Source organism: Lemur catta, chromosome 10, assembly GCF_020740605.2.
Source record: "Lemur catta isolate mLemCat1 chromosome 10, mLemCat1.pri, whole genome shotgun sequence".
NCBI classification, from domain to species: Eukaryota; Metazoa; Chordata; class Mammalia; order Primates; family Lemuridae; genus Lemur; species Lemur catta.
In genome coordinates this window covers 33,530,261-33,547,993 of record NC_059137.1, presented here as the reverse complement: position 1 = coordinate 33,547,993, position 17,733 = coordinate 33,530,261, and the positions used below count along the sequence as shown (strand labels likewise).

General features: G+C 53.9%; 1 protein-coding gene across 2 annotated transcripts in view; it reads right to left on the bottom strand.

The window, feature by feature from the left end:
- The window catches only part of CORO2A (coronin 2A), a 57,130-nt gene that overhangs the window by 3,036 nt on the left and 36,361 nt on the right, over positions 1-17,733 (bottom strand). For both annotated transcript variants that reach the window (XM_045562658.1, XM_045562657.1), the window contains exons 3-11: positions 9,317-9,433; positions 6,488-6,637; positions 5,124-5,303; positions 4,292-4,408; positions 3,391-3,495; positions 2,560-2,656; positions 1,716-1,828; positions 1,327-1,417; positions 110-384 (exon numbers count right to left, since the gene is read on the bottom strand). In XM_045562658.1, the coding sequence (XP_045418614.1) occupies positions 110-384; positions 1,327-1,417; positions 1,716-1,828; positions 2,560-2,656; positions 3,391-3,495; positions 4,292-4,408; positions 5,124-5,303; positions 6,488-6,637; positions 9,317-9,433 (1,245 nt within the window). The remainder of the gene's footprint in view (positions 1-109; positions 385-1,326; positions 1,418-1,715; positions 1,829-2,559; positions 2,657-3,390; positions 3,496-4,291; positions 4,409-5,123; positions 5,304-6,487; positions 6,638-9,316; positions 9,434-17,733) is intronic.

Here is a 17,733-nt window from a genome sequence, read left to right as displayed (position 1 = left end):
GCCACATCTGGTTATTCCCACCCTCATTTGCTCCCTCCCTCCTTCTCAGCCCTGATCTACACCCCGCCCAGCTGTCCCCTGTGAAGGCCCACCCCACCTTCGTTCATACCTCATTCTCTGTCTTTGGTGGGGGGCATTCGAAAATGTCAAAGCCGTTTGTGAGCCAGGATTTCTTCTCCTCCAGCCTGCGTTCTGCTGCCCACCTTGGTGCCTTCTCCTCCAGCAGGGAGGGAGGCCTCCAGCCATCTTCTGCAGCCAGCTTTGCCGTCTGGCCCAAGGGCTGGGGCGAGGCTGGGGCCACAGAGTCAAAGATGGGTCTCTCTGGAGGCAGTGGCCGGGGGCTCAGCAGCTCAGAGCCGGGCCGAAGGGACACGAGGACTGGCCCTGGGAGGGAAGCAAAGAGCTGTGTGAGGACTGCGTACCCACGAACAGATGGGGATGGGGCGGCACCCGCGCAGGCAGGCATGCAGAGCTGCACAGAGAGCCATGCGGAGCCAAGTGGACACACACGTAGGTGTAGGAGAAACAGCCACATGCAGACAGGCACAAACCCATAGACTGGGGCACTCAAATACAAATACCCACGTGTGCAACCGTCTAGGTGGAGCTCAGTGTGTAGGAACAGCACGGCGCATGCACAGGAGCTGCCCACAAGCACTTCGGCTCGCACGTGAAGCCTTGTCCGTCCTTTGTAAGGACAGTCCCACCCACATTGCATTCTCCATCTACCGAGTTCATTAGTTCTCCCAGCACCCCGGGGAAGCAGGGAAGGCTGGCATTCTGGATGCCGATAAGGAAACTGAGGCCCATGGAGGCGTAGACCTATCTGGGACCTAACACTGGTCTTCTGCCCCCCAGGGAGAGGCTCTTCCGGGCCACCAAGGAGGCCCCTCAGCCACTGGGCTGGAGAGCAGAGGGAGCAGCTGGGGTGGGGGTGGAGCACACGTCACCCTTCTGCCGCTGGGCTGCCCTCTTGGGGCCTGAACCACTGGGGAGGGAGTTGCTGCCTAGGGGGCCTCTTGGGTTGGGGATGGGCAGGGGGAGTCTGGCCGGGACAGTCCAGGCGCCCTGCTCAGCCCCGCAGTGTAAAGACGTTTTCCGTGAGGCAAAGTCTGCTGAGTTGGAGGGAGTTTTCTGAGCCACTCAGGTCGAGCCCCCTGCATTCCTGGACCCGTATGTGACCACCCTCACCCCTGGGGACTGACTATCAAGGGGCCGGCCTCTGAGAATAAAAATACAAGCCAAACCCCTCTCAGCTACCTGGAGCCACTGAGCACCCCAGGTTCCTGCCACATTTGCCCGAGGCCCTTTCTCCCCCGTCCTCACCTCTGTTCATCCCATGGAGCCACTCCTGGGCCGTCAGGGAGGGCTGGGCCGCTGCGGTTGGCGGGTAGATGTCCTCTTGGTAGGATTCCGACTGCCGGAGAAGTCCAGAGGGGAGGGGGTGGTAGGGCAGGCTGCCCAGATGGGGAGGGCCCTTAGAGCCAAGGGTCTAGGCTCTCCCCACTCCCTGCTGAATTGGGGAAACCGAGGCCCAGAGAGCGAAGGGACTTGCCCAAGGTCACACAGCAGCTCAGGAGCAGAGGTGGGGCGAGACACAGGACTCCCGAAGCCCAGGAATATGGGCTCCAGGCTCCGGCACCCTGACACCCCTGTGTCTGTCTTCTCCAGGACAGGTTCCTGCCTCCCTCCCAGACGGCCCCTACCACCCTTACCCGCCGGGGCACGATCATGGATACGGGCTCGATGAGGCTTTTCGTTGTGATCAGCTTGTAGAAGCGGAAGATCTCGCAGGAGGACACGTCGAGGCCTCTCTTTGGCATCACACCTGCAGGCAGACAGCCAAGGAGGGCCAAGAGGTTCTGGCTAGGCTGGGGCCACAGGAGCCCGAGTGAGGGCCAAGGCCAGGCTGCACACCTGGCTGTGAGCAGAGACTGCCCCTCCCGCTGTCCTTCCCTCAACAGACAGATCATGAACAGCGACCTGCACTGGGCTGGGCCCCATGCTGGGGAAATGGAGTCGAAATAATTGGACTCTGTCTCCACCTTCGAGGGTTTAAATTATTTCAGTGGCCTTTTATAGGCAATTTGCTCTGCCCAATCTCCACCCCCACAGCCCCTGTGACCCGAATGCTCCTACTATAGCCGCGCCAACTCTCTTCTGAGTAGTTAGCAGGGCTTATCTTTCTCCAGCCCCTTATTTTTAATCTAGCTGTGTCTTTATGTTTAAAGTGGGTTTCCCAAAGATAACAGGTAGTTGAGTTTTTAATCCCCAAAAGGAGGTGGGATTGCTTCCTGTAGGTCAACCCCTTCTGCCTCCCTGCTATTGTAACCTTGACCTAGAGCACTTCCTCCTCTCCCCGTGCTATGCTCTGCTTACTCTTTCAGCTTCTCAAATGTCACCTCCTCTGGGAAGCCTTCCCTGACTTCCTCCTTTGTGTGGCTGCATTCCTCAGGTAGCCCCAAGTCAGAGTGCTGCCATCTCCCCTCCTGCTGACTCATCCCTGTCTCCCCAGCACTGAAGCCCTGACCCCACGTCACCTAGGTGTCCCTCACTCACCCATCCCCTTCTGTGGGTTATAGGAGCGGTACTCAGTCAGGTAGCTCAGGTAAGGCTTGTCGGCGCTCACCTCGTAGTAGCGGATGTTGCCATCTCCCTGAGGAGGAGGAGGGTGAGATTTGGAGATTCAGAGTGAGAGTGACCCGGAGGGCCCCACTGCCAGCTAGCAGAGCCTGGCTGCCACAGCGTGAACGGCCGGCAACCCCGTCTCACACAAGGAAACACCAGGGGACTTGGCAAGGCAGGAAACGGGGTCCTCATTTGGATGCTCAGTCCCCGCAACCATGACCCAAAGCCCACCCTCGTTCCTCCAAGGCAGAAGCTCTGGGAAGAGAGGCCCCAGGGCCGCTCCCATCAAGAGCTGCACACAAAGGTGAAAACTGGGGTGTCCTCGGAGTCCATCGAGCGGGTCGTACCCGTGGGGTACATTCCTGGTTGTCATAACGACTTGGGTGGAGCAGGGAGAGATGCTGTTCTGGCATCTGTGGGTGGGGCCCAGGGATGGCAAATATGGGACACACCTGTTCTGCCCCAAGTTCAACAAATACCCGCACTGAGAAACACTAGTGGTTCCTCCTCATCTGGACCCAGAGCTGGGGAGGGAGCTCCGGTGTCCGGCCAAAGCCCTGGCCCCACAAGCTCCTAGGGAGCCGGGAGGTGGGAGGGGGTGCTCTCCCACAGGGGAGGCGAGGCCGGTGACTTGCCTGTCTCTGCCCTGCCTCCCCACAGCCCCCGCCTGCCGTCTGGGCCACCAGCGGGGCTAGGCCAGGGATATTTCTGCCCCCTGTCTCTGGGGTCCTGGTGGCAACATCCCTGCTGTGCCGCGCTGACCTTGCCCACCACGTAGAGCATGTTGGTGTCCGCGTCATAGAAGGGAAACAGCACACCTGAGGAGCCGTCCAGGTCCTCCTCTGTGAGAGGCACAGAGAGGTCGCCCTGCAGGGAAAGGGGAGACCAGGAAGGCCTGGGGTCACTCCTGGGGTCCTCAGCGGTGCTCTCTGAGATGAGAACTCCTGCCTGGACGCTGGGGCACGTGTATGTGTGCGTGTGAAAGACAGAAAGTCTGACCTCGTCTAGACGTGTTGGGGGAAGACGTCCCTGGTTCTTGAGGTCCAATGTGTGGGCTACGCTCTGGTGGAGATGACATTTCAAAGGCACTAAAATGCCCCCCACCTATTTTGTTAGCTTTCTGCCCCTAATAATCACTTTTGACACACCTGATCTTACTCCACTCCTCCACCATCTGTTTTTCAAAATTAAATTTAATAGATGAAGAGGGAGACGGGGTGTGATTTGTCTGGTCTTTGAAACTTCTGCCAAGTGCTCCTTCAAAACAATACTGTGTGGCTGCTCCCCGCCCTCCGCTGCCCACAGCAAGCTCCTCCTACCCGAACCCGTTAGTATCTCATCCCCAGCCTCTGCTCCGCTGTCCCCTCCACCCAGAAGGCCATTTCCTTCTCCCTTCCTCTAGGCCTGGTCCCAGATTCAGCCCCCTCCCCTCCCCTAGCCCAAGGCCCCACCCGGGCCCTGACCCATCTCCCTTGCTGCATGGCAAGATGTGCAAGGTCTACGCTCGCCAGATGGGTGGCTGGCATCCCATCCCAGGGTCCCCAGCACCTGGCAAACTATGCTAAGCATGTGAGAAATGAACGGGTGGATGAATGAATGCATGTGTGAATGAATGAAGCCAGCTCTCAGCTGCAGGGTGGGGGTGGGTGCGAGTGAGACTCACCTGGTCCCACAGGGCTATCTGGCGGTTGTTCCAGCGGGATGTGCCTGTGGACAGCAGCTTCTTCAGGTTCCCCAGAAACAGCACCTTGTTGGCACGGTGCCCCTTGTAGCTGGCCTCCTGGAGGGACATGTGCAGCAGGTGTTGGAGAGACGGAACTCCCAGGTGGCAGCTGGGGTTTCTGGCCTCCCTGCCTTGCTCATGCTGCTGCCCCACCTGGAAGGCCTCCCCTTCTCACCCCAACTCTGCCTGCAGAACCCTTCCAGGGACATCACTTCCCAGAAGCCCTCCTGGGTCCCTCCCATCCACATGGAGTCTCTCCCCACCATTTTTGTTGACTTATTTTTCTGAGCAAGAACAGAAGTAAACCTCTTCCCTGCTCCATGCTCTTGCTGGAAGAACGTTGAGCACCCACCATAGGCAAGGCAAGAGGCTGGGCAAACATTGTCACCTGGGCTGCCTTAATCCTGTGCGAGGAGGGACTAATGGCCCATTGTTGCAGATGAGAAAACAGAGGTTCTGAGCAGAAAGTGCTTGCCTAAGGCTACACAGTGGACAAACGGTGGTCCCCTCAGTTCTCCTCAGCGACAGAGCTGAGGCACACTGACAGGTCCTAGCTCTCAATGTGGGTAAGTCACTTCATCTCTCTTTGGCCTCTGTTTTGTCATCTGAAAAATGGAGATGACACATCCTACCTCCCAGCAGCGCCACGAGGACAGGTGGGGATACTACCTGTGAGGGCCTGGCCCAGATGCTGACAGCGTGACTGTGCTGTTCTCAGAAGCCTCCCCAGCCCCACTGCCCCTTGCTCCACTGCCCCCAAGCCAGCGCTGACCTGGAGGACAGTCCCTGCTCGGGGGTCGAGAATCCGAATCTTGCGGTCTTTACAGGTGGTGGCCAGCAGGCTGCCGTTGGTGTTGAAGGACATGGAGAGAATCACATCTTGGTGACAGGTAATTGTCCTCACGGGGCTTACAATGACAGACTCCTTTGTGTCCAGGTTCCAGATCATCACCTGCATGGCAGGGAGCCAGCTCTCAGCACAGTGGCCACCCCCTGCTCCTGGTCCCCACAGTCACACACTGGCTGGGCCACCGTGAAACATGGCAGCCCCGGGACGGAAGCGCAGCTGGCAGCCTGGCCAAGAAGCCTCAGGTGGGAGGATGGATCTGCCAGCTGAAGCTGCACGTGGCAGGAGGGGCAAGCCCAGAGTCAGGATGTCCAGCAGGGAAAGGAAAACACCACCTGCCTTTAAACAACAAAACATCCATGTGGGGAGGACCCCAGGGAACCAGCTAATCCAGGGGGTTTCAAACAATTGTCAGCAGCAGTTTCCACTTCACACAGATAAACAGGACTGCCATGTTCAGCTGCACAGGCTGTGTACTGCACAGCTCCAGGGTAGTCCATTTCTAGAGCCTACAATGCCAATAGCACCCCCTGGAGTTAGGTATAGCACAACCGGCATAAACACATGCAGTGACACTGCAGAAACACTCTCCATAAACAGATAAAAAGCACTTCTAATCAGAAAGGGGAGGAAGGCCCTTTTATCCATCACAGATGGCCCTGAGGTGCCTCTGTAAACCCCTGTAGAATTAGCAGAAGCTGAAAAGCCATAGCTACGGTCCCACTAATCCTATTTGTGTACAGATTGGGAAATTGAGGCCCAGAGAAGACAAAGGATTGTCCCAGGTCAGAGACTGAGTCGGACTAGAATCTAGGCTCCTGTACCATGAGTCCCAATCCACAAGGCCCCACAGCCTGCCTGCTCTGTGGGCAGCTGAATAGTGTCCCCCCAAACTCACACCCCCCTGTGACCATATTTGGAAATAGGGTCTTTGCAGATGAAATTAATTAAAATGAGATCATCATGGACTGGGGTGAGCCGTATATCCAATGACAGGTGTCCTCGCTGGGAGGGGAGAGGACACACAGACACCCAGGGAGAAGGCCACATGAAGACAGCAGAGACTGGAGTGACACAGCTCTAAGCCAGGACGCCTGGAGCCACCGGGAGCTGGAAGAGGCATGGCAGGATTGTGCCCTAGAGCCTTTGGAGGGAGCTGGCCCTGCCAACACCTTGATTTTAGATTTCTGGCTTCCAGAACTGCAAGAGAATAAATTTCTGTCTTCTTAAGCTCCCCAGCCTGCAGCAATTTGTTAGGGCAGCCCCAGAAAGCAAACACGCGGACTCACCTTGTAGTCGTAGCCACAGCTGAAGAGGATGTTGGCGGCCGTGGGGTGCCACTCCACCAGGCCCACCCGGCGCGCGTGGCCCACCAGCTCCTTCCTACAGGCTGTGAGGTTCTTTGTCAGCAGTTGCTTGGGGATGCTCCAGATCTTAACCTGGCAGGGGACATGGCCCAGGGGACTGTTAGGCAGGGGCACCTTGGCACCTTCTCCACCCTAAGCCACAGATGGGACAGGGCCTTTGCCAGAGTCCTCCACCCTGAGCAGGGGCTGGCCCTGACCAGAGATGAGCCTAGGCCTTCCAATCTGCCCTTGGGGAATCTTTGCCATCCTGATAGCCTAAGGTGGTGGGCAGGTGGGTGGGCTGCAGGCCTGTCTTCCAGCCTAGGACATCGCCCACAGTAGGGTGGTCTACCCCTCCTTGTCCCAAAGGCCCAGCGTGGAGCCTCAAAGGCCAGGATGAAGGGTCTGTATTGCATCCTCAGGGCACTAGGGAGCAGCACCGTCTCTAGCAGGGCAGGGCAGGGCAGGGACAAGCCTCTTGCTTTGGAGGGGCACCCTAGATGGCCCGGAAGAGGAAAGATTAAAGTCCAGGAGGCCGGGCGGGATGGGGGCATAGTCCTGTTTTTCATGGTGGGGGCCTGAGAGGAAGGGCTGGGGCTTCCTTCCCAGGTAATTTGAGGATGGAAGGCGCTGCCACGGTAGAGAGTAAGCTCCCCGTCACGGAGGTATACAAATGGAGGTAAAGGATGATGCTACAGAGGGGGACAGAGCCCAGGATGGTGCTGACTTGATGTTCCTTATTGTCCTGCAGGGTTCTCTGGCTCCTACAGTGATCATATGTACTGTTTCTCCTAGAGGTATACAGGTTTTTCAGGTAGATGACTTTGCTTTCAATTCAGCAAATATTTACTTCCTGGTCTTCTTGGATTTAAAACCAGGAAACCAACCCCACAAGCATAGTGCCAGGCTCCAGATAGATTGGTGTGTGAGGGCTGTCACTGCACAGAACTGGGCCCCGGGCAGAGAACACGCTCCAGGCAGGTATGTGTGGGCGGTCAGGTACAGTCTCAACACAGAAAAGGAAAGACTGTCCATGCCCCAGGGCTAGAGGGTCAACCTGCCCTGCAGGTCCTGGGAGCAGGGAGGAAGGGCTGAGCACTTCACAGGAACGAATTTACTCCATGAATTTGTTTTGGGTGCGGCCAGCCGGCTGCAGGGAGAAAAGGCACTGCCACTCCCAGCAATCACAGCTATGTCCACTCCCCCTTGCCCTGCGGCATCTTTAATAAAGACCTTGAAGGGAGCTTTCAAAGCAGGCCTGAAAGGGCAGGTATTACAAAAGTGGGGACAGTGTCAGATATATAACATCCTGCCAAAGGCCCTACACTCACTGGGGACAGGGCCTGACGGCCCCTTTGGTGAAGTCCCCTCGGCAGACACTCTTTTATTTCCTCAGCATATGTAAACCGACACAAGTGCTCTTAGAATCCTCTGCTTTCCTTTCCTGATGAACTGGTCGGTTGATCCAACAGTGAGGGTTCTGCAATACATTCTATTTCCCTTTTTTTTTTTGAGACAGAGTGTCACTTTGTTGCCCTGGCTAGAATGAGTGCCGTGGTGTCAGCCTAGCTCACAGCAACCTCAAACTCCTGGGCTTAAGCAATCCTCCTGCCTCAGCCTCCCCAGTAGCTGGGACTACAGGCATGCGCCACCATGCCCGGCTAATTTTTTCTATATATATTTTAGTTGGCCAGATAATTTCTTTCTATTTTTAGTAGAGACGGGGTCTCACTCTTGCTCAGGCTGGTCTCGAACTCCTGACCTCGAGCGATCCACCCACCTCTGCCTCCCAGAGTGCTAGGATTACAGGCGTGAGCCACCGCGCCTGGCCTCTATTTCCCTTTTTTGCCTTGGCTGCAAGCAGCTCTGAGCTAAAGTAGGTGCTCAGCTGCTGCAACCCTCCACAGCTGACATTTCTAGTATTTCCTCATTTCTTCCATCTGTGGCTGCTGCTCTTTACGGAAGTGGCATAGCTCAGTGGAAAGAGAATGGGCTCTGGAATCAGACAGTCTGAAGCCAGGCTCTGCCTCCCCTAACTGTAACCTTGGGCAAATTGTTGCACCTCTCTGATCCTCAGCTTCTCTTGTGGGGTTGCTGGGAAAACTGAGTGAAATGATAAGTGTAATGACATTCGGGACACAGTGGGCTCACAAGAAATGGTAATTTTGACTTTTAATCATCTGTGTTTTTTGTTTTAAGCCATACCCAACATGTTTTAGAAGTTGGTACAAAATGAATTAACACTAAACATTGTGGGGACGGAGACTATGACCCTGTACAGGCCAGAAGCTCAAAAAATTTAGGGGGACTGAAGCTTTTGGGATGGTTCTCATGTCCTTGTTCATATATAGCTCTCACTTTCATTCTTTTAAAGCTCACTTCCTCACTATCTGTAAGATTAAGTAGAACGAAGTTTTCTGACCACAATAAAAATGCCCCTCATAGCATTTTATGGTTCCCCCAAAGGATGGGTTTTCCCACCGGAATGTGAATTTCACAGGCTCTTCATTAGACAGGTGGGAGCTATTATGCCCATTTTATGGATGGGGAAACTGAAGCCCACAGAGAGGAGAGGTGGTGCCCTAAGTCCCACAGTGCCCAGAACTAACTAATGTAACCTGCCTTCCTCAAGATAACTTAACGCCTCCCCACACCGTGACCTCCGCGATGAAAGAGTTGGGGCACCAGAGCTGGGGACAGGTACCCGTCCACCCTGCCCTGCTCCAGTCCCTCTGCTCAGGAAAGGGAAGCACCTCGTGGGCTGACACTCACCGTGGCATCTTCAGAACAGGAGGCGATCTCAAAATCATCAAAAGGGTTCCACTTGACATCTAAGACGTTCCCTCTGTGCCCGCAGACCTTTGGGTAGTGGGGGTCCAACTTTCCTGTCTGTAAAACAGTGCCCGGGAGGGTTGGGGAGAAGGCTAATTCGACTTTAGCATCTGGACACTCAGTCAGTAAGCAATCAGTGAGCAAACAGGAAAACGTGAGGAACAGAACTGGGCCTGAATCTAGGCCTTAACATTCATCCCCTGTGTGATCCTGGGGGAGGTACTTCACTTCTCTGAGCCCCAGGGTCCTCCTTGCTAAAGTGGAGGCAATCATAGGTATTTTATAGGTTGGTATGAGGATCACTGCGACTGACGTGTGGACAAGGTCAGGCACAGTGCCTCACACATGGTAGATGTTCAATAAAAGGGCATTTCCGGCCAGGCGTGGTGGCTCATGCCTGTAAACCTTTGAGACAGAGCAAGAAAAGCGAGGGCATTTCCCTTTATACACTGCTGGTGGGAGTGCAAAATGGCACAACTTCTTTAGAAAACAGTCTGGCAGTTTCTCAAAAGGTTAAACACAGAGTTACCATATGATCCAGTAATTCCACTCCTAGGTTTATCCCCAAGAAAAATGAAAACAGGCCGGGCGTGGTGGCTCACGTCTGTAATTCTGGCACTCTGGGAGGCTGAGGCAGGAGGATTGCTTGAGCCCAGGAGTTTGAGACCAGCCTGAGCAAGAGTGAGCCCCCATCTTGACAAAAAAAATTAGAAAAATTAGCCGGGCTCAGTGGTGCATGCCTGTAATCCCAGCTACTCAAGAGGCTGAGGCAGGAGGGTCACTTGAGCCCAGGCGTTTGAGGTTGCAGTGAGCTATGATGACACCACTGCATTCTAGCCTAGGTGACAGAGTGAGATCCTGTCTCAAAAAAAAAAAGAAAAGAAAAAGAAAAGAAAAAAAAATGAAAACATAGGTCTACAAAAAACTTATTCATCAATGTTTACAACAGCATTATTCATAAGGCCAAAAAGTGGAAACAACCCAAATGCCCATCAGGTGATAAATGGATATACAAAATGTAGTATATTCATACAATGGATTATCATTCAGCCAAAAAAAGGAATGAAGTACCAACACATGCTACAGCATGGATGAACCTCAAAAACATTATACTAAGTGAAAGAAGTCAGACACAAAAGGCCACATATTGTATGATTCCACATGAAGTACCAGATGTGGTTTCATTGCTTGAGCAAGTTAACACATGCCCTGGTACCAGTATGTAGAACCCTAACTGATGCATATGAAAAATCCAGGACAGGTAAATTCATGCAGACAGAAAGCAGATTAGGGATGCGTAGGGCTGAGAAGAGGGGTTGAGGGGGAGCGCCTGCTAATGGATGTGGGGTTTCTTTTTGGAGGGATAAAATTATTTTGAAATCAAGTAGGGGTGACAGTTGCACAACCCTGGGAATATACTAAGATCCGCTGAACTGTACACTTTAACATGGTGAATTTTACCATATGTGAATTACATCCCAATTAAAAATATAGGCAATTTCTCTCACTTTCCCCCCATCCTACTGAGAATCCTGTACAGGTGCTGGGAGGGGCATACAGGTCCTGCAGCCTGTGCCATGCAGCCCTGAAGCTATTTCTAACTCCACCGACAGACCTGGATTTCCAAGTTCAGTTACAGAAATTTGGACTGGCAGTGACCAACCTACTCATTTTGCACATCACACTGCACGGACCTGGCTGATCAGGGACCAGACCCCAGGCCCTCTGCCTGCCAATGCAGCGGTCACCTGCACCCATCATCTGGTTTGAGTTCTTGAGCCCACCCCACCAGAATGCTCCCCTGGCCGTTTCTTTTTTTTTTTTAATAAGTGAAGGAGACAGCTGAGAAGAAAACTGGCCAACATCCATCCATTCAGCAAATATTCACGAGGTCCCCAGGGAACAGCCACTGTCTGAGGGGCTGGATGCAAGGTGAACACACAGCACAGTCCTTGACTTCACAGAATCAATAGTCTCAGGATGTTTTACAAAGGAACTTTCAAGAACAAGGTAGACTCAGGGAACACCCAGCCTCCTCTCCTTCCCTCACCTCCCCGACTCTGCGAGGCCATTGCACTTTTATGTGACACCCCTGCAACCATGCCTAATCATAACTGAGTGAAGACACAGTGGTGGTCCCTGAGCTTGCTTAATACGGCTGCAAAGCAGGCAGCTGCCACGAGAATGGACGCAGGGCTTTCTGGTCACCTTTGGCAAACCGGGAAATGCAGACACCCTCAGCCCCTGGTTTCTGGGAGTTTATGCATGCATTTTAGCAGCTCTGCAAACAGGAGGGGGTCCTGGGCTCCCCTCTGGAAATAGTCTGCTCACTCCTGCTCTCTCCCCACAGGAAAAAGCTGTTAGACACATTAGACGCCTCACCCTGGACTGGGTCCCACACTGCAGGGGAGAATGCTATTAACGATGTTATTTAACAAATTTGAACAACAACGGTAGATTAAAGTATTGTTGCAATGTTAAACTTACTGAAGTTGATAACATACTGTGGTTACGTAAGAGAATATTCGTATTTTTAGGAAACATTGAAGTATTTAGGGATAATGGGCTAAGTTGTATGTAACTTACCCTCAAATGGTTCAGGAAAAATTATACACACACCTACACATTCAGAGAGAGAGAGAGAGAGAACAACAAAAAAGGAAAGAATGTGGACTTGCGTCATTTGTTAATGATATGAGAGGAGGTAGGTGACAGTTCCATGTCTTTCAAATGGTTGGTCTCCTCCACAGCTGAAAGAAATGGGGCCCTGGACAAGGAGAGGTGCATCTCCCTGCCCCCTGTCCCAGCAGGGCAGCGCCTGGAGCCAGGGCCTGGGAGGGAGGACACTGCACCTATGGACCATGGCTCTGGTCCCCATGGGCTCATTGCTCCAGCCACTGACCTTCCCTGGCCTCCAGGACGTTCTGTACACTCTTCTCACCATGAGCTTCTGAAACTTAAAATCTGAGCATGTTGTGCACCTGCTCAAATTTTGCAAGCCTCTTTTTCTTCATCTGTAAAATGTAAATCATCGTCTCTTCCTTGCAGGGCTGTTGTGAGGGCTAAATGAGATATTATGCATGAAGAGCCCAAGAGTGAGGTGCTACAGTAAGCGCTCAATAACCGTAGCTATTGTTATTATATGTGTACATATGGGGGTGTACACACACATGTATTTGTCTATCAAAACAGAAAAAACTGGAAGGAAATGCATCAAAATGTTAATTGTGGTTATGTTTAGGGGGTGGGATAAATGGGTGGTTTTTGTCGACTTCTTTGTCTTTTTTTTAGCTATGTAAATTTTGTGATTAAAAAAAGGCGTTTAGAAACAAAACCACAGATTTTCTCAAAAGAGGGATCCTTCCAGGATTAGATAAAAATTACTTATAAAACGGCAGAGCTTAAAAGCTCTGAGGCCAGGAGTGACAGCCGAGGTCTCCTAGCCTGTCCCGTGGCAGGCATCACTGATGGATCCCAGGCCTCTGGCCGCTCCAGTGTGACACCCTGGTGGTGACTTACTATGTGTGAGGGAGCGCCAGCCCTCTCTGTGAGTCAGTGTCCGGCCCCTTCCTGCACACAGCCTTTCCCTTCTCTGGGCTCATTCCTGGGTCAAAGGGCAAGAGACTGCCTTTATCTCTACCCTCCGGCGCAGGGCCATGCCCCAGTTCCTGTGGGTTTCTCTGGAGGAGCTGACTGCCAGGAGGCAGCCAGCCCAGGACTCACCTGCCCTGGGGAGCCACGGACTCAGGGAAGGTGCCTCGGGGCCAGCTCCCCTCTCGGCCCTGTCCAAGCAGAGCGGAGCTTCTCTTCCTTCTCAGTGGACAAGGGACAACTGCCCACCCACCCCCTGCCCCAGGCCGGCACACCGCTCTCATCTGCCAGGGTTCTGTGCTGAGGACCGCAGCATTAGCAGACAGCGGCCAGTCTGGTGGGCTATTAACTGAGCTGCTAAAAGCCTGTCAGGGACGTTTATCATCAAGAGACCCTTTCCACCTTTCTGCCCATTAGGCCTGCACTCAGCCAGGGCCAGGCCTCTGACTTACGGGGAATACAAGCTCTAAATCAGGGGACACACACCTGCTCCCCTCGCAGACTCCAGAGAACCCTGGCTTGGGCTGCTCAGCCTGGAGAGGCACAAATTCCAAGTCCCCATGGGGCTGCCTGGGGCAGATGGAGTAGATGGGACAGTAGGACCCTGAGGGCAGAGCCAGGCGGGTGGGGGCTGGGATGGGAGAGGCTGTGAGGCCCCTGTCACGACCCTCAGCACTCCAGCGCTGTTCCTACAACAGTCACAGTCACGGCCTCAGATGAGCCTCCCAGCAGCCCAGGGTGGAGGCTGGGAGGCAGGGGTGGCGGGACGGGCAGAGGTGGGTACACGGCGTGGAAGAGAAGCAGGCAGGCTGACTCTGGCTTCCAGGGGTGGAATCCCTGCCACACCCCTTACTGCTGTGCAGTCTCGGGCAAGTGACCTCAGTTCTCTGTGCCTCAGTTTCCTCATCTATGGAATGGCAACAGTAGCAGTACTCATTCACAGGGTGGGTGTGAAGATTAACCGAGGTAACACATGTAAAGCACTTAAGACAGTGCCTGGCACATGGCAAGAGCTCAGTAGATGAGCCAGTATAAGTGGATCACAGCTAATCACAATTACCCAGTGTTCACTGTCGGTCAGTATGTTCAGGGGCCAGGGGACACACTCAGTGGCAGGCCACACTGTTCTGCTGGGGCACTGCCATCGCTTCCTACAAAGCTGAGGGACAGCTGCTCCAGGGGTGCCCTCAGTGAGTAAACTGATGGCTTGATTGTATTCCAGCTGGTCAACTCCAGCAGCAAATCAGCCCCGTTCCCACATCTATAAGAAACGGGTTTTTAAATGTTTTTTCTTAGGAACCATAATTTAGGGAGTTTTATATGTCTCAGGCCGAGTCCTAGGTGCTTTGCTCATGTTATTTGATTTTCCTTCCAACCACCCTTAGGAAGTGGTAGGAGAATCCCCACCTACAAGTGCAGAGGCTGGGCATCAGAGGGGCTGCCAATCACGTACTAAGGATGACGGAGCCAGTCCATGGCAGCGCCAGGAGAACAGGGAATGTTTCCTCCCACGGCCTGCTCTGCCTCTTGCTGTTACCATCAGCATCACACAGGCCTTTCATCAAGGACCTACTATGTGCCAGATCGCACGTGGCATGCAGGTGGTGGCAGGGCCGGGGTACTCACGGTCTCTGCCCTACAAGAGCCACCTGCCTTGGTAGGAGGTAGGATGTAACGTACTCAGGGCTCAGAGAGAGGGGCACACAAAGGGCCTGGGGGATGAGTCAGAGAAGGCTTCCTGGAGGAGGAGGAGGCCTTTGAATCGGGCCTTAAATAGAGGGAGACTTTGACTAGGCCAGGTGGAGGGGAGGCATTTCTTATCAGAAAGGCGGGGCCACAGGTAGGTTTAAGTGGGGAGGAAGCTGAAGCAGCCAGTGGGGAAGGTGGGCTGGAGGACGGGAGGGGAGAGGAGGCAGGGCAAGAGGGGTGAGGCTGCGGGCATGGAGCCCACTCACCCTGCCCAGGGCTCAGGGCTGGACCCTACGGAGAGATGGGCAAATGGACAGATGAGCCATGTCCTAACTGCGGGGGGTGAGATATGGGAGCCAGAGGGCTGCCCAGAGGAGGCGGGGTGAGCAGAGGGAGAGATGAGCACAGTGCTCCTTGATCCTGGGAATGCACAGGCTTCCAAAATGCACAGCCCATTCCCATAAAGATTTAGGGCAGAGTGCCATTCATCACTCCTCCCTTTATGAGTACACAGATGGACACGTGGAGGGTTTACTATAGAATCCAACACCTACCGCTGAAAGTGGTGAATTACAGAGGTTACCTGGTAACAGCACTTGGTCACCTCTGGGGATGGGGAGCTCACTTCCTAACAAGGTGGTTTATTCTACTTTCAGGCCTTGTTAATTCTGATGAAATACTTCTTACTTCGAGCCCAGCGTGGCCTCCCTGTGGCCCCTCTCACTCCACTCGCTCCCTGCTTCTGGTCCCAGCTCTGTCCTTTGGGGACCCACAGACAGGGTCTCTCTCCCTCTTGCCTTTGTGATCCAGGGTGAGCTGGTTGGAGGGAGGCTGGAAGTGAGTTTCACAAGCTGGGCCTGCAGCCTTGGCCACCCAGGGCTGTGCTCAGGGAACAAAGGCAGCAGGGGGAGGTGGGGGAGGAAGCTGGACAGGGGCCCAGCTTGCAGCAGAGCCACCTGGGGGTGGGGCAGGGTGGGGAGAAGAGGGTGGACTTTGCAGTGAGGTGGGGAGGGCCCCTGGCCCCTGTGTCCTGGGTCAGCTCCTTGGATATTTGAAGGCAGAGGACCCATTCCTTTAGTGTGTTCTTTTTCAGGTTGAACGAACCCCTAGAATTGGAAGAGACTCCCAGAAAACCAGACTGGCCCACACCCTGCATTTCTAGAAGGGGAATTTGTGCGGAGGGAACAGGCATTGCTATGGAAGGCCCTAAGGTTCAAAACATGTCAGCTAGCCCGGCAATGGGGGCTTTGACGAGGAAGGTGGGACTTTATCTGCGGGCAGTGGGGAGTCCTGGGAGGTGTCTGAGCAGGGGAATGACATGGGCAGACACGGGCCTGAGAAGGGCCAGTCTGGCCTTTAGGAGCCCAGCAGTGAGGTGCCCCTTCACTTCCCCACGCACCCGGAGGCCGTGGTGCCCATTCAGCCCCTCAGGCCCACACCCCCTCTGGCCCAGTCCACTCCCAGCAAAGTTCCAGGGCCACCCCAGGGGCTCTGCCTGCCCTTGCCTTCACTCCTCCCCTCCCTCCCCACCTCACTGCAAAGTCCACCCTCTTCTCCCCCCCCCCCAGGTGGCTCTGCTGCAAGCTGGGCCCCTGTCCAGCTTCCTCCCCCACCTCCGCCTGCTGCCTTTGTTCCCTGAGCACAGCCCTGGGTGGCCAAGGCTGGGAAACTCACTTCCAGCCTCCCTCCAACCAGCTCACCCTGGGTCACAAAGGCAAGAGGGACGGCCCTGACTGTGGTGTCACTCCCTTTGGAACACCTGACACTCCTCCGCAGCCTGGCCCCTCTGAGACTAACTTCCTGGGCTCTGTGGGAAGGCCAGACATCGTCCTACCCCAATGCTGTTCATACACTTCATTAAGCAACTAGCGAGCTCATCCCTTCCTTCGTCCCCGCTCCTTCCCTGACACCTCTCTGTGCCTGGCAGCGTAATCCCCAGTAACCAACAAGAAGCCGATGCAAATCAGAGCCAAACCCCAGAGAGCAAGGCCCCAAGGCCACATCCGGGTCTGGGCTCCCATTCAGGTCCTCACCCTGCTGCTCCGGGTCCTTTGGGAAGTCAGCTCCCCGAGCCTCAGTAGCCTCGTCTGCACAGTGGGGCAATACTTCCTACAAAAGCGGCTGATGCTCCTGAGGCATCCGCACTTGATAAAGGGTGCCCCACAGGCCTCTCTGCACGGGCAAGCGCAATGCCAGCAGGTGTGTCCATTCCCCGCGCTCAGCCTCTCACACCTGTGGCGTAGTACAGGCTGTGGTTACTTAAGAAACATTTCAACCAAATGCAATATGTGGACCTTGAGTCAAACAAACCACACCCAGAGGCACGTACGAGGCAACCAGGAATTTTTAACATGAATTGGAAATCAGATGACACAAGGAGCTATTATTAATGTTTTGACTCTGACATTGTGGTTATGTCAGAAAAGGTCCCTGTTTTTTAGAATTGTACACTGAAGTGTGTGGGAGTAAAATGACAAAATGTCCAGAATTTGTTTTAAAATACTTTAGGGCAGGCCAGGTGTGGTAGCTCATGCCTGTAATCCCAGCACTTTGGGAGGCTGAGGTGGGAGGATTGCTTGAGCCCAGGAGTTGCAGACCAGCTGAGCAACATAATGAGGCCTCATCTCTACTAACAATTAAAAAATTAGCTGGGCATGGTGGCATGCACCTGCAGTCCCACCTACTCAGAAGGCTGAGGCCAGAAGATTGCTTGACCCCAGGAGTTCCAGAATGCGGTGAGCTATGATCAAGCCACTGAACTCTAGCCTGGGTAACAGGGTAAGACCCTGTCTCAAAAAAAAAAAAAAATACTTTAGGGACAAGAAGGGATGAATGAAGCAAGAGGGCAAATTCTTGATAATTATAGAATCTGAGTATAGAAGAGTTCACTACATTGTTTTCATCTACTTTTGTGTCTGAGATTTTTTTTCATAATTATAAAACTGAACCAGATTAGAGCCTTACTACTGAAAATGTAGTTTGCAAACCAGAAACTTCGATACCACCAGAAACTGGGAGTAGGGAAGTCACACTTAGCAAAATAAAAATGCAGGATGCCCAGTTAAATTCAAATTTCA